Source organism: Protomyctophum parallelum (genome assembly GCF_964188405.1).
Source record: "Protomyctophum parallelum genome assembly, chromosome: 15".
In the NCBI taxonomy this organism is placed as follows: domain Eukaryota; kingdom Metazoa; phylum Chordata; class Actinopteri; order Myctophiformes; family Myctophidae; genus Protomyctophum; species Protomyctophum parallelum.
The window spans coordinates 37218479-37234965 of NC_139710.1; the positions used below are offsets into that span (position 1 = coordinate 37218479).

Sequence of the window (16487 nt, forward strand, 5' to 3'; positions counted from 1 at the left end):
ATTGATGCACTGACATGCAGCCATCTTGCCAGCAAGGTGCTACCTAGGTGATACTTCCCATTGACAGCCCATTCATCCATACAGAACAGTCCTATCTGATTGTATTAAACAACGTCAAAATCACCAACATTGCAGCTGTAGGGAAAGCTTGAATTATCCTCTTTCCCTACAGCTGCAATGTTGGTGATCTTGACGTTGTTTAATATAATTAGAGAGGACTTTTCTGTTTGGATGAATGGGCTGTCTATGGGAAGCGTCACCTAGGTATCACCTTGCTGGCAAGATGGTCTGAATATGGTCACCGGTGGAAAAGGGGTCAGTCAGCGAGTCCAGTTCAGTCCAGTGAGTCTAGTTGTTGTCCTTGGTCCACTGCTCCGTCCACTGGATGATCTGCTCCAGGTTGCGCTCCAGGTCCTCGGGCTCGTTGCTGGGCAGCTGGTGGACCATCTCCTCCTTGTAGGCCTCCATGGCCTCCTCCAGGATGGTCTGGAAGATCTCACACTGAACGTTGTCCTGGAGCTTCTTCCCCGAGTAGCCCCTGGTAATGGGAGGGAGAGAGCAGAATCAGCCAGGGTTCTTTACCTCAGTGTAGCCTCGGTCCCAGGCTGTAGGCTAATAACGTGAAGTGTCTGTGTCGAGTGTGCAGTGGGTTTTCCCAGTCTCGAGTCCCGACAGCCAGGTACGTGCACAAATCACAACTACAACTGTACAGTGCCCCGCTGTTTATAAACCAAAATGCAGTTTGGGCTTGTTTTTTTTTTACATGCTGCCGCTGCTGCTTTGTTCACAAATCGCGTCAGGTACAGTCACAACTCTTGTACAGTGCCCCGCTGCGCTGCCTGTTTATAGCCAAAAACACTGTTTGGGATATTTTCACCGGCGAGCACCAGGTCCATTAGGTTTCATTTTACCACTCAAGAGAAATTAGGTGTTCAGTCTTCATAGTCTTGCTCAAGGACACTTCGACACCAACTCTAGGGGAGCCCGGCTTTGAACTGGGTTCAAAGCTAGTGGTCACTCTACCCCTGAGCCACTGCCGCCCCCTAGTGGTCACCCAGTGTTAGTACCTGGTCTCCAGCCGGGTGTACAGGTGTGTGTTGTCCGTGCGCAGGACGAACACGATGTGGAACCATCGCTCGGGGAAGAAGTCACAGCCGTGGTAGTCCACGATCACACCGCCGTCCGTCATCTTGTCCTCCAGCTCATCAACCACCTGGACAAAAAACACAACAAAACATCTTGTCCTCCAGCTCATCAACCACCTGGACAAAAAGCACCATGACTACTGTATGCTGAATTACTTTCCCCATTACGTTGGATTGCTTTCCTAATTTGTTGGATTTCCTTACAATGTGTGCACACAATTTTGTTTATGTTTTTTTTATTATATATATATTTTTTATCCCACGATTTTGTAACCCATTTTTCAACCCTGTGTCAATCATCTAATGTGATCCTGGACTCTACACACCCTCCGCCAACCTGGGGAGAGCAACAGACTTAACTCATGCTTCCTTCATGCGTGAGTGTCCAAGTTGCTCCTTTACACCTGACAGGGGGGAGTTTCCCTGGTTGGACGTAGCGCATGGAAGGAACACGTTATTCCAACCAGTTCCTTTCCCCTCCATCAGGCGCCCCGGCTGGCAAGGGGGAAGCAGTTTAGAGACCAGGATTACTGCATGTTTTTGTGAGGGTACCTACCTAAATTTTGTTTATGTTTAACACATTTAGACCTGAGCACAATTCTACAAAATGTCTGCACTATTTTTGGCATGTTTTTATATATATACAGGCATATAGAATATATGGTTGTATAGACAGCATGTTTAACTTTCATCCAGACAGTGGATGATAAGTTAGCCTGGTAAACCCATCATGTGTCTTCTGCAGACCCATCTGGCCCCAAGCGTTGTGTGCATAGGTGAAAGAAGCACTGTCTCCGTTGTGTTCCCCCCCATATTACTATGATTATTATTTTAGTAACATGTATGTTTGTGTGTACAAGCTTGCGCCTCACGGCCGTTGTTTGCGTTCTTTCCAACGTTCTGTGCGTGGTTCAACGACTGTGTTTTATTGTGCAACTGTTGAGGGCAGAGCCCAGGTTGGGACACAGCGCTAGACCTCACGGTTGAGGGCAGAGCCCAGGTTGGAACACAGCGCTACTCTAGATATCATGACGGGACGTCGTGTGATGGTCAGGTTGGGAGTCGGGACACAGCGCTCTCTGGATTTCTGATGGGACGTCGTGTGACTCACCCTGTCCTCGTCCAGAACGGGACACTGGTACTCTTCATCGAAGCCGTCAAAAAGTTTCCCTGGGGAAGAAATCAACATGGTCAACGTTAGTCAGCAATGTCACTCAACAACGGATACGCTGAAAGTGTATATTCTTCTCTCTTTATTAAGGCCTATTGATAGTCTGGATTTTCGGTGGTGAGGTGACCACCGCCCCGGTGGTGAGGTGACCACCGGAGCTGTAATAACGTGGAGCGGTGGCGATTAAAAACAGAGAAGAAGGGCTGGGGAGAGCGGTGGTTTGCTCTTCACCGCGGCTCCGTGACGTCATGTTGTATAGTAGTTGCGGTGGTCACCTCACCACCGATAAATCAGACTATATATAACACTTTACTGTTTGTTACTGAACAAACATATATACCAGTGGTTACTGTCACAAATATAGCCTTAGCTTTGTTTTGTGTTTTTAAACGAAAATCTTGTATTTTTTAACAAAGATCTATATGGATAATAGATATGTGTAATAGCTTACCCTCCTGCGCGAGGTCCCCTACATTGATGTAAGTCAGCCCGGTCCTCTGGGCAAGTTCTTTGCCCAAAGTTGTCTTTCCTACACCAGGAGTGCCTGCAAGAGAAAAGGAAAATAATCAATCAGACAGTAAAGAAGGCCTCTCAAATAGTTGAGGAGAACACACACACACACACACACACACACACGCACACGCACACGCACGCACACCCACTACGATTGATGCAGGGCCTCAAAACTTAGCTATTGAAAAATAGCAGTCCTACTACAAGCTCGTGTTGGTGGTTGGTGTTAATTGTTGTTGACGTTTTTAAAACGAACATTGAACTAAAAACAAACATTAAACCTGTATACCGGTATAAAGAGGGCCCTCAAAAATAGAGTCGCAGGATCTTGTTTTACAGTTTGCTCATGAATCCAAAAAACAGTCCTGTATAGTTACTACAGTGTCGTAGATTAATTCGATTCTGAGCCGATCGAGGGTGGACATATATATTAGCCCTACAAGTCAGAACCCAATGGTACTGAAGTTTCTGACATTTTGGAGACCCAGTAGCCCGGTTCGGCACGATAACAAATGATAACAAACTATCCTTACACCTGGGAAAAACTGAATCCATCCTCTTCGGATCAAATAGTAATCTCAGCAAGGCAGATGGCTTCTTGGTTAGAGTGGGTGACAATATTATCACACGAAAAGATCAAATTACCTACCTAGGTTCCATCCTGGAGGCCAATCTTTCCGGTGATAAGATGGCCACCAACGTAATCAAAAAAGTCAATCAAAGAACAAGATTCCTTTACAGGATCTCCTCACTGGTCAGCAAAAACACCTTGAAGACCTTAACAGGAGCCCTCGTACAAGGTTTCTTTGACTATGCATCCACCTCTTGGTACCACAGCACCTCAAAGGCCCTTAAAACAAGGCTCCAGACCTCCCAAAACAAACTGGTCAGGCTCCTACTTGGCCTCACCCCCCGAACCCACCTCACCCCTGCCCACTTCGACAGGCTGGGATGGCTTAGGGTCGTCGACAGAGTACAGCATCTTGCAATGGGTCTGGTCCACAAGATTCGATACACCACCAAGATACCCATGTACCTGTCTAAAATACTTCCTTAATGTAAACGAAGTCCACACCCACAACACCAGAGGGAGTGCAACAAACCATGTAGGCTACAACCCAGATTCGGCACAAACAAGGGACTAAATACTTTTCGCTCCTATGCCACCAAAATGTGGAACGCCCTACCAACAGTCATTAAGACATGTGAATCCCTTGACTCCTTCAAAACCGCTCTCAAAGGGCACCTACGGATGGCTGCAATTCGAAACTGGCCTCTGTAAAATCTGAATCCCCCCCCCACCCCATTTTCCCTCACTGTATATTGTATCTTTTCCCTTTTTTGCTTCCCATATGATGAATTTAGCTACATAGAAATGTCTATTTGTATGTCTCTAAATGTTTGTATGTCTTTAAATGTTTTGATGAATTGAACAATGTGGACCCTGTTGTAAACAAGTGTAATGCTTAATTGGGTCGTCCACTCACAGTTGACAGTCTTTGTATTGAGTTTGTGCTTAAAATGTACTGTAAATTCTACAAACTGTTAATAAATATTTCAATCAATCAATCAATCGATTGGGCTGACCAGGGGGTTCCGAGAGGGGCTAGACATATATTGATTGATCATAGGGTTAGAACATGTTGGTTCAAACTATAACTATCACAGCAGTAGGAGGATGTCACTGCATGCATGGGAGCACATTTCGACAGGCATAAATACGTACCATGGCATTGATAACACCAGGAGATAGCTCTGATCCATAGCAATAACGCATTAGAGGAGCTATATGAACCAGAGCTACAAGAGATGCAGATTATCGCAACGGTTGTTAAACGTTAACTTTGTACCTGTAAGCAGAATGTTGGGTCGCTTCGTGATCTTCATTTCTGTTCGTTATAGTTGTTATAGTTGAGGTGTAGAGTGTAGACTAGGTGTGTTTTCTTCTGGCAGGGGAGGAAACGTGGAACTGTGTGTGGATCACATGCACATAAAGTTATACACCAGAAACAAGTACAGCAGTTCCGGCCACGGAGTGGTTCTCAAGCTGTGGGTCGGGACCTGGTTGGGACAGATGACAGAGTGAAGGGGGGCAATTTAATGCATTGTAAAACAAAATTTGTTCAACATTCGCCAAATAATATATCTTTTAAAAGAGTCAAATCGTATACGTTTTGCCTCAAACAAAGGCTCACACTCCTTCAATGTCAAGTGCTTTTCAGGGTTGGGTGTGATTCTAATATGATTATTTGTTGGGGCCGGCCTTTTAATAGTATTACTAAGATCAAAAGACGTAATGAATACGTCAGTGCACTTATAATAGCCTTTTAACAAACGTCAAAGCTATTATTTTGGCCAAACAATTCCACATCCGGCACGGCACGGGTTTTACTTTGACAGGGTCTCTCATGGTGACGTCACTTACAGGCGCCCCAGACGAAGAAGGACCTCTCCGTCGCGCTGCGGGGGAAAACATCAGATCTACAAGCTCACAGCGCGTCGCGGCGCACCTCGCTGTGAGCTTGTAGGTCTGATGTTTTCCCCCGCGGCGCGACACCGTCGTGCGACGAAGTATTATATCTTAAAGGGAACCGAGTTTTAAAAAACTTCTTTTTGCCCAGAACACAGTGTTATTAAACAGCCTAAATAGTTTGTGTTTTATTAATATCAAATCTTTCTGTATTACATATGAATATATATTTTTGGGAAATATTGCAAACTGTGTTTGTGAGCCTCGGATGGTCAAACCAACAAACACACGGAGGTAAATACACCTTTTGACGTTGGTTTCATGTTTTCTCTGTGCTAACTTTAGCAGCTAGCCGATCAATATCTAGACCTGTGGTTAAGGTCCATTATAATTATGTACATTATATGCATATTGTATTTTTGATGAATTGAACATGGTGGACCCTCTTGTCAACAAGTGTAATGCTTTATGGTGTCGTCCACTCACAGTCTTTGTATAGCCCCTTTCGGGACCCTCCATAAAGCTTTTCTGAAATTTGGACGAGTTGGTCTGTGTCGTCAAAAAGTCAGAAACTTCAGTACCATTGGGTTCTGCTTGGAGGGCTAAGTCTTTGTATTGAGTTGTGCTTGAAATGTATTCTGCGAATGTTAATACATATTTCAATCAATCAATCAAAGCTAGCCGATCAATATCTAGACCAGTGGTTTTCAAATCCTTTTTTCACATCAATTAAGGCCCATTATGTATTCTGCATTTGAGCCACACCACCGTTTGATTATAGCCTCTCAGACCAGCAACTAAAGAATATTGTGTTACTACTCCGTCATTTAGCTGGGGACCACCTGGGACCCCCTCAAGGACCACTGGTGGTGGTCCCCGGACCACTGGTTGAAAACCACTGGAGTCGGACGGTCGATAAGTGAACGTGTAATGATCTGGACACTCGCTTATTGTGTTGTGTTTCCAGCTATGAACAAATTAACACTGTTTAATTCGTTCATAAACAATAGGTTCAGCATTGATTTAAATCCGTTTGTGAGCTTGAATATCTGTTTTGGTCTTATTTATATTCAAGTTATAAAACAATAATCACAAGTGAGGTGCGCATCATCATACATCGTCTCATTCTGGCCAAACACAATTTGCGTCCTGATCACCATTGTCTTTAACACTCAAAGCTGGCCATTCATTGTCAATGGCATTCAATGTTTGTGTTGTTAGGACAATGTTTGTTTTTTTAGTATATGTTTGTGTTTACACAAACCCTCAAAGCTGGACATAGGAGGGGCTATAGTGTAGTGCCCTCAAAAATGTCTAATAACTGTGTTTTTGCTCTGTATTGTTAAATGTCTCATAACTGTGTTGTTTTTGCTCTGTATTGTCAATGTCTCGGGACTGTGTTTTTGCTCATGTTATTGAGGGCTATGCACAGCTGTTGTGTGTCTGTCTGTCTGAGCACAGAATGTGCTGAGCTGATTGGCTGAGCACGGAATGTGACAACTCGTCTATTTTCGTCCTACGCAAACATTACATTTTCCCATTGACGATGAATGGAGAATTTTACGTCGTAGTGTCTGAGGCGCAAATTGCCTTAGTGTCAGTTTTTGTTACGTTTACGTCATGCTGTACGATGATAAGAGCGCCACTCACTTCACACGGGTGTGATTCTTTTGTCCCTTCTATAGAGGGAATGTGCATGCATAAAGTGAATGGCAGAACGAGTGGCAAATCGAGTGGCAAAGTGAGTGACGACGTGAATTTAATGTTGTTTTAAAATAATGTAATGCAATCAAATAGGACTTTTCTGTTTGGATGTATGGGCTATCAAGGCCAGAAAGTAGTTTTTTGCCACTCAGTAGGCGTTCCTGCATAACTTCCGGGTATGATGCATACCCTCTGTATACAGCTTTTTGTCCTTAACTCGTGTCAAATTTACCATTGACAATGAAAGGAGAATTTATGTCTTAATGTGGACGAGCAAATTGGCTTTTCTAAACACAGCAGTTTTAATTCAGCTGGCTTATATACATACTAGTGAGTAGCAGTAGTTTTCTTTCCCTGTATCCATCTTGTCTTATCTTATTTGTATTTTTATGTATCTTTTGCAGTGTTGCACATCTGTCATTGATCCATGTGATCAGCCGCCTCCAGATGGATCAATGTGATCGGCCGTGATAGAAGCAGCGAGCTGAGGATGTCAAAGCTTTCTCTCAGAGGAAAAGAACCTTCGAGCAAAGTGAGTTGTGTGCAGTGGACAAAGTACTCAATTATCCCCTCTTATGCCCAGCTTACTGGGTTTTTGTAAACATAAACATTGAAGCCAAAAGGGAGGTAGCCTCGGTCCCAGGCTTGCTCATCTGTGAAGAGAAAAGCCTGGTCACGACCTAAGACAGAGAGAAAAGCCTGGTCACAACCTAAGACAGAGAGAAAAGCCTGGTCACAACCTAAGACAGAGAGAAAAGCCTGGTCACAACCCAAGGCAGAGAGAAAAGCCTGGTCACAACCTAAGACAGAGAGAAAAGCCTGGTCACAAACACAACCTAAGGCAGAGAGAAAAGCCTGATCACAACCTAAAGGCAGAGAGAAAAGCCTGGTCAGAACCTAAGACGGAGAGAAAAGCCTGGTCACAACAACCTAAGACAGAGAGAAAAGTCTGGTCACTACCTAAGGCAGAGCCGGTATTGGTCCTATGCCACCAAGATGTGAGCACCTACGGACGGCTGCAATTTGAAACTGGCCCCCATAAATTCTGAATCCCCCACCCACCCCTTTTCCCCTCACTGTTTATGTTTTCTTTCCCCATTTTACCTCCTCTATGATGATTTCCTGTTTTTGGCTATAATAGTAGTTGTATGGCGACGAACTTATTAAGCCACCGAGAGGCTAAAAGCGGGGAAATGTACTGCCAGACGCGCTGCATGCCAAGGACTCACTTCTCCAGTTTACTGCGTTTTATTAATTTATTAAAGGTATATTGATTTGGCATCATAACAAAGTGCGTTGTGCAGAATCGCATACAGATAGCAGCATGGTGTTGTCTTAGCGTTTGCGTTTGTAAAGCGGTCAGCAAAGTTGGACTTCCCCGTCGTTCACCCCCTCTCCTTCCATGCATGAAATGCCACCGGTGAACAGCTGACTTTACTACCTGTCTGACACCACCCAACACCACGTGACCATAGTAACCATAGCAAGTTAGCAACCCATCGAGCTGTCTAACCTGTCACCAACAGTAGTGTATATTTGTACGTCTCTAAATGTTATGATGAATTGATTGAATTGGCACTGAGTGCCGCGATACGAGCTTGTAGATCTGCTATTTTTCAACAGCTAAAGCGTAACATAATGCTTAAAACACCAAAAGGGGTTCCCGCCCAGATATGGGTTAAGGAACTTGAAAAATAACCCTAGAAACCAACATAGAATCGTGATAATATTGTGTATCGTGATACTGCTTGAAAAAAACCAAAAACATTGTGATATTATATTTTCCCCCTATAATCCATGTGTCCGCTGTAGCTGAGCCGCTGGGTGGAGCCATCGTTTGGGGATGTGTTTGACTCCTCCTCCTCTGGAGGCAGTAAGGGGAGGAAGCCCCGCCCCTGTGGTGGCAGCGCTGTGGGCAGCGGCCCCAGGAAGAGGAAGGCGGCGGCGAGGGGGGGAGGAGACGCCAGCCGCTCAGAGTCTTCCGTCCTCGCAGGAGGACAGGCGTCGTCTCAGGGAGAACACGATGTCCCCTGGGTGGACACTTACGCTCCCCACTCACAGGTAGGCCTGTTCAATTTAAACGGTTATCTGAAAACCCCATGTTTCTGTGTCAGTGGTTCTCAAACATTTTCATGTCAAGGACGCCCCAAAAACATATGTATTTGGCTGCCGACCCCCATCTGAAAATATGTAGTTCCAGGGACCCCCAGAAGCAAAGATTTGAGTTAAAAACGTTCTCTCGGAAAGAATATATATTCAAAGATTTGCGCCACATTTTCACGGTTTAAAAAAAATAGCAGATCTACAAGCTTGAGCTGTGGGCCGTCTACATGATCTTTGCTTAGAATTTAGTCTCGCTTAGCTAGACTATTCCACAATCTCCGAATGCTATATACTAGAGTCTGGGACTATAGCCCCCACATGAGCTGAGCTGCCATTTCCGTTGCCATTTCCGAAGCTGCCATTTCCGTTCACGAAAATATATATTTTTATTTCCTTTTCTGCTAAGCAACAAGGTATAGCCTTATATGTTTTCTATTTATATTAGGATAAATATGCACAACTGTAAAGACGAAACGGAAGTGGCGAGGAAGCTCCACTTCCGCTGTATCCGGATACTCATGAGACCTCTTCCGTTGGCCCAGACTGTATGATGAAGCGTTTGGAAATCGCAGAGGCAACAGTCTGGTAACGTGAGACTACTTAGAATTAGACGTTATGATTTAGATCAAGTGTTATTAACGTTTTAAGATTTTCGCTCTCGTTGGCAAAACAGGGGGGGCATTTTCGATGACGTTACGTCACCTAATGCATGTCAATCTGGGGGCCCTTTAAATTAAAACGGGTTGAAATGTCTGTCTAGAGCCGTAAATATCTTCTCTTTTGGGGGACCCTGACGTGTGTGTGTGTGTGTGTGTGTGTGTGTGTGTGTGTGTGTGTGTGTGTGTGTGTGTGTGTGTGTGTGTGTGTGTGTGTGTGTGTGTGTGTGTGTGTGTGTGTGTGTGTGTGTGTGTGTGTGTGTGTGTGTGTGTAGGCTGACCTGGCCGTCCATAAGAAGAAGATAGAGGAGGTCGAGACCTGGATGAGAGCTCATGTCGACGTTAAACCATCCAAGGTTCGCTCTTTGTCTTCACGGTCCTTATGGGTGCGCTCGGACATTTGCACTGAGCGCACCGGTGTGTGAACTGCTTGTCGTTGGTTTATTCAGTATGCTGTCCCCCACGTGTGCTGAGTTAGTCCCCACAGGAATCCGTGATTCGTGGAAATTAACGCGGAATTCTCGACCATCCGCGGAATACTAGAACGTCCGTGGAATAGTCAGACGCGTCCCCGTTTTTCCTCCCGGGATTTTCAATGGGGAAATTTCCGGGAGGAAATACCGGGGGACCCTACTGATGTAGAGCTGTCTCTGGTCAGTCATCAGTCATCAAGGCCCGCCAAAATACATTTTAGTCGACTAAAACATTCCAGGTGACTAAAATGTGACTGAAACTAAAGTAAAACTATTGAAGAGACTATGACTAAAATTTCAATTCGCTGCCAAAATCAACACTGGTTCTGGCTCGGTGCTGTGATGCATTCTAAAATAAATGTGTCTGGTCTGGTCGTTCCACAGAGCTCTGGGTGTGGCTCGGTTCTGCTGTTGTCTGGCCCGTCCGGCTGTGGGAAGAGTGCCACGATGCAGGTGCTGTGCACAGAGCTGGGCTTCAGGCAGCAGGAGTGGAGCAACCCCTCATCAGGCCCGACCGCCTGGTCCGACCGCCTGGAGCCAGACGACGCCTACAAGCAGGCATTTGACCCCGGTGAGATCCACCACCACCATGACACACAATGGATGAATTATTTAGACCTGAGACCAGAGTCGACACTGAAACATATCATTATTACGTCACCATTGAGAGCCAGTTATACCCTGGCATTGGTACATATCTTCATCACGTCATATGCTGCTACGGGATATACGCATCAAGTGACCCAAGTAACCACAGTATACTGCTAATCAACGTACAAATTACATATACATATATACATAGAGGAATTTCCTTTAATCCACCCGACACTGAAATCTCCCGAGGCTGAGATTTGAAAGTTCGTAGCGGTCGACAGTACTTCCACGCTCTGCTTGCGCACTAGTAGGCCATTTATGGCCTACTAGTGTGCAACAAGCAAGTAGGCACTCGACAGAGTGCAGTTCTAGTTAGTCTTAGTTTTAGTCATCGTAGCTTAGTTTTCATTTATTTTCCATTTAGTTTTCGTCAGTGGAAAAAAGGTAGTCGACGAACATTCGTTTTAGTCGACGAAATCAACAATGTGCATCATCATCATCCTCCTCCCACGTTCTGGTGTCAGGCTCGCGGTTCGGAGGCTTCTGTGGGACGTCCCAGACGGCGCAGTTCCAGGACTTCCTCCTCAGAGCCAACAAATACAACCGCCTGCAAATGGCGGGAGAGAGCAGCGCCGCCGAGAGGACGCTCATACTGGTGGAGGTGAGCCTGTTGCAATTAGCCCCTTCGCTAAACCCCACCCCCAAAAGCCATTGTCCAATGCCAATTAGCCCCTTCGCTAAACCCCACCCCCAAAAGCCATTGTCCAATGCCAATTAGCCCCTTCGCTAAACCCCACCCCCAAAAGCCATTGTCCAATGCCAATTAGCCCCTTCGCTAAACCCCACCCCCAAAAGCCATTGTCCAATGCCAATTAGCCCCTTCGCTAAACCCCACCCCCAAAGCCATTGTCCAATGCCAATTAGCCCCTTCGCTAAACCCCATCCCCAAAAGCCATTGTCCAATGCCAATTAGCCCCTTCGCTAAACCCCACCCCCAAAAGCCATTGTCCAATGCCAATTAGCCCCTTCGCTAAACCCCACTCCCAATAGCCATTGTCCAATGCCAATTAGCCCCTTCGCTAAACCCCATCCCCAAAAGCCATTGTCCAATGCCAATTAGCCCCTTCGCTAAACCCCACCCCCAAAAGCCATTGTCCAATGCCAATTAGCCCCTTCGCTAAACCCCACTCCCAATAGCCATTGTCCAATGCCAAATCGATATAGTTTAGCAACTGTTGCTAAAGGAGAATTTCATGCTAGAAGACTTTCTTACCTTTTCGTTGGCGTTGTTGGGTCCGCACCAATGTTGTCCAGGTGTTATTTTGTGCAAAAACGCATTTTTGGCTATTTCCCCTATACCCCACCATAAGCCCTCAATGGGTCGCTGGGTTTTAGTGCTAATTCACTTATTTCCATCGCTTGAAAATCTTTTTTTTTGGTATAAGTCCTCTCTTCATGATATTAACAGTATATGTAGCAGCACACTTCACTCCATAGTGCCGTGTTCCAGCCGTAGCGCGTGCGGTCTCGTCTATCGCGAGACTTTGCGAGCTCCACCCTCTGCAATGCTTTGTGGTTGAGGTCAGTGCGGTTGCCATACCAGGCCGTGAAGCAACCGGTCAGCATTAGGGCTGCAACTAACGATTATTTTCATAATCGATTCATCTGCCGATTTTTCGGATTATGACACTTCTTATGCTATCACCTTAAAAATATATTTTAGGTTATTTTATGTTCTAACTAACAAAAAATATAATTCATTAAAAAATGCATTTGATTAGCTGCTGATTAGGCTGCTATTCAAATAAAAGACAAACTAAATTAAAATTAATTAAAGAAACTCATGGTGTCTTTAGACCTATTCTGACTGCATGCATTTGATTAAAGAATAGCTTCACATGTGTCAGTCTAGAAGGAACAGTACTCTTCTGAACTCAAATAGGTTAATTTAGTTACACTTAACACTGGAAAAACTATATGGTTAAGTGGGAAAAAACCTATGATAAATTGCAAAAAACTCTTGTGATTAGTTGCCGATCCGATTAATCGATTACTAAATTAGTTGACAACTAATTGAATAATCGATTCGATTACGATTAATCGATGAATCGTTGCAGCCCTAGTCAGCATGCTACAGGTTGTTCTCTTGACACACCGATGCTGTCAGGTTCTAAAACGCTTTTGTTGCGAGGAGTTGCAACTGACTGGTGTGATTTGGACTTAATCCATTTAGACCTGAGGACGATTCTACAAAAATGTCTTCTAAATCCTGACAGTTTCCTGACATGTTTCTATGTCAGAGGTGTTCTTAAACATTTTCATGTCAAGGACCCACGTAATTAGATGTACGGTATGTGTAGGGCGACCCCCATCTGAAAACATGTTGTTCCAGGGACTCCCCCAAAGCAAACATATGAGTTTAAACGTTCGCTGTGAAAGAATATATATACAAAGATTTTCCACACGTTTTCACGATTTAAAAAAAATAGAAGACCTATACAAGCTTGTGCCGCGCTAATATGTCCATCCTCGTATGGATGGACATATTGATGACCCTCTGCCTTCTCCTCCCTGCAGGACTTTCCCAACCAGTTCTACAGACAGCCGGCCAGCCTCCACCACATTCTGAGGTGAGTGACACTGTCCCGGTCCCTAGAAGGACATGGATAATCTTCTTTCTAATTATTTGTTCGGCCCCAAAAAATGAAATGTCCATGAGGAAAATGAACAGGGAATCATTTCCTGGGCCAAGGTAGGGGGCGGGACTGTGACGCTCTATTGCTAAAACGCCATACTTGCGCTTGTGGCTAAATAGTAACTTCATCCAATCAGAACAACAGTTCTTTTTTTGTTCTCTATTCCCTGTGTGTGTGTGTGTGCGTGTGTGCGTGCGCACAGGCGTTTTGTCCAGACAGGCAGGTGTCCTCTGGTGTTCGTGGTGTCAGACAGTCTGAGTGGAGACCGCAGCTCTAGACTGCTGTTCCCCAAAGACCTGCAGGAAGAGCTGAACATCTGTAACATCAGGTAACGCGCACGCACACGCACGCACGCACGCACGCACGCACACACACACACACACACACACACACACACACAGTCACACACACACACACACACACACACACACACACTGTTCCCCAACGATCTACAGGAATATAACTGCCTGTCAACGTCTGACATAAAATGGTCCCTAACTAGGCTTTCTGTTCAAGAAGAGCACGTTACTACAAAAGCAGGTTTTACCTAAAGGTAAATATCTCCAGAATGGAAGATTAGGTTAGGTTTAGGTGTGCTGCCCCGTGGGAGGTTAGGGGTGCATACCCCTAACCTCCCACGGGGCAGCACACCTAAACCTAACCTTAACCCATGTATTGTCTAACCAATGACTAGTCTAAACTAAGTATGCACCCCTCTCGCTATAAGAGAACATTTGGCCTTTGAAAAGGTTGGTCGTCCAATGCTATCAGCGTAGCGTCGGAGGTAATCAGGCTGCGGTAATCGTTAACACGAACACGAATAAGATGATGTATGTTGATGATCACGGGTGTGATTTTATGTATCAATAATAATGAATTGCATTTTTATAACGCTTTTCCAAGTGCTCAAAGCGATTTACAATGGTTCATTCATTCATACATTGGGAGGTGGAGCAGCGAACAGTAGACGCCAGCGTCCTCACTTCCCACATTCACACCGACCGACTCATTGGAGGCAATGTAGGGTTCATTGTCTTGCCCAAGGACATTTCGACATGTAGACAGGAGGAGCCGGGATTCGAACCGCCGACCCATGGATCATTGGACGACCCGCTCTACCTCCTGAGCCACAGCCGCCCTATTCCTCATCCACTCAGCCCTAATTTTTATACTTTGCCATACAGTGGTGTCACACAAAAATAGGCGATTTATACGCCAGACTTTTGACACAATACTATGACTAAAATATGACAGTTATTTATGAACAAAAAAACACAAACGTGAAATATGGATGGAGACGAGATGCAAGGTTTCTACGTGACAGGGACATTGATATAGTGTTCTGACCCGTGTTGAATTCGTCGACTAAAACTATGACGGAAAATGTCCGTCGACTACCTTTTTTCCACTGACGAAAAATAAATGGAAACTAAATGAATGCCATATAAAAATTAAGCTATGATGACTAAATCTAAGACTAAATATATTGACAGTCAACATATAAAAAGTAGACTAAACTGTTGAGTGGAGAAGAGGTCATTTTATGCTTGGTTGCGCTCAGGTTTTGCGCTCAAAAAATATCAAGCGCACAACTTGTAGATCGGCTATTTTCAGGGTGCACACACTTATCCGACACACCAAAAGTTGGCGTTGGTCCGACATGCGATGGTTAGTGTTTGCGGTAGGGTGTCGGACTAATGACATGCGATGGTTAGGGTTTGGGGTAGGGTGTCGGACTAATGACCTGCGATGGTTAGGGTTTGGGGTAGGGTGTCGGACTAATGACATGTGATGGTTAGGGTTTGGGGTACAGGGTGTCGGACTAATGACATGCGTTGGTTAGGGTTTGGGGTAGGGTGTCGGACTAATGACATGCGATGGTTAGGGTTTGGGGTACAGGGTGTCGGACTAATGACATGCGATGGTTTGGGGTAGGGTGTCGGACTAATGACATGCGATGGTTAGGGTTTGGGGTAGGGTGTCGGACTAATGACATGCGATGGTTTGGGGTACAGGGTGTCGGACTAATGACATGCGATGGTTTGGGGTACAGGGTGTCGGACTAATGACATGCGATGGTTTGGGGTACAGGGTGTCGGACTAATGACATGCGATGGTTAGGGTTTGGGGTAGGGTGTCGGACTAATGACAAAGATGGTTAGGGTTTGGGGTACAGGGTGTCGGACTAATGACATGCGATGGTTAGGGTTTGCGGTAGGGTGTCGGACTAATGACATGTGATGGTTAGGGTTTGGGGTAGGGTGTCGGACTAATGACATGCAATGGTTAGGGTTTGGGGTAGGGTGTCGGACTAATGACATGCGATGGTTAGGGTTTGGGGTACAGGGTGTCAGACTAATGACTGTCGGACTCTTGGCATGTCGGAACACAATGCCTGCAGGCTGCAGCAATATTTTCAGCATGCAACCAAGGGTCAAATATGCCATTACGATGCCATCAAGGCCCACAAAAATGCGGACCAAACTAAAATAGAAATGTGCTGCCAAAAACAACACTGGTTCTGACACATTTATGTAATGTTCTGAGTTCTGACACATTGACATAATGTTCTGACACATTGGCATAATGTTCTGACTCGTTGACGTATTGTTCTGACACATTGACATAATGTTCTGACACATTGACATAATGTTCTGACACATTGACGTAATGTTCTGACTCGTTGACATAATGTTCTGACTCGTTGACATAATGTTCTGACACATTGACATAATGTTCTGACACATTGACGTAATGTTCTGACTCGTTGACATAATGTTCTGACTCGTTGACATAATGTTCTGACTCGTTGACATAATGTTCTGACTCGTTGACATAATGTTCTGACTCGTTGACGTAATGTTCTGACTCGTTGACATAATGTTCTGACTCGTTGACATAATGTTCTGACTCGTTGACATAATGTTCTGACTCGTTGACGTAATGTTCTGACTCGTTGATG

At 45.1% G+C, this 16487-nt stretch overlaps 3 protein-coding genes across 3 annotated transcripts in view; 1 reads left to right on the forward strand and 2 right to left on the reverse strand.

Annotated features, from left to right (window-relative positions):
- The window catches only part of mtmr3 (myotubularin related protein 3), a 401420-nt gene that overhangs the window by 143015 nt on the left and 241918 nt on the right, over window positions 1–16487 (reverse strand). The window lies entirely within an intron of this gene.
- ak6 (adenylate kinase 6) lies at window positions 176–4809 on the reverse strand. The gene is made up of 5 exons (XM_083784551.1): window positions 4680–4809; window positions 2768–2860; window positions 2257–2315; window positions 1068–1213; window positions 176–538 (listed from the first exon to the last, which is right to left on the reverse strand). The coding sequence occupies exons 1-5, from the start codon at window positions 4714–4716 to the stop codon at window positions 349–351; spliced, it is 525 nt and encodes a 174-aa protein (XP_083640677.1). The 5' UTR covers window positions 4717–4809; the 3' UTR covers window positions 176–348.
- The window catches only part of rad17 (RAD17 checkpoint clamp loader component), a 29279-nt gene continuing 18210 nt past the window's right edge, over window positions 5419–16487 (forward strand). Inside the window, exons 1-8 of the mRNA XM_083783451.1 lie at window positions 5419–5593; window positions 7408–7535; window positions 8816–9064; window positions 10038–10118; window positions 10620–10806; window positions 11354–11490; window positions 13407–13459; window positions 13728–13853. Coding sequence (XP_083639577.1) covers window positions 7494–7535; window positions 8816–9064; window positions 10038–10118; window positions 10620–10806; window positions 11354–11490; window positions 13407–13459; window positions 13728–13853 — 875 coding nt within the window. The 5' untranslated portion in view covers window positions 5419–5593; window positions 7408–7493. The remainder of the gene's footprint in view (window positions 5594–7407; window positions 7536–8815; window positions 9065–10037; window positions 10119–10619; window positions 10807–11353; window positions 11491–13406; window positions 13460–13727; window positions 13854–16487) is intronic.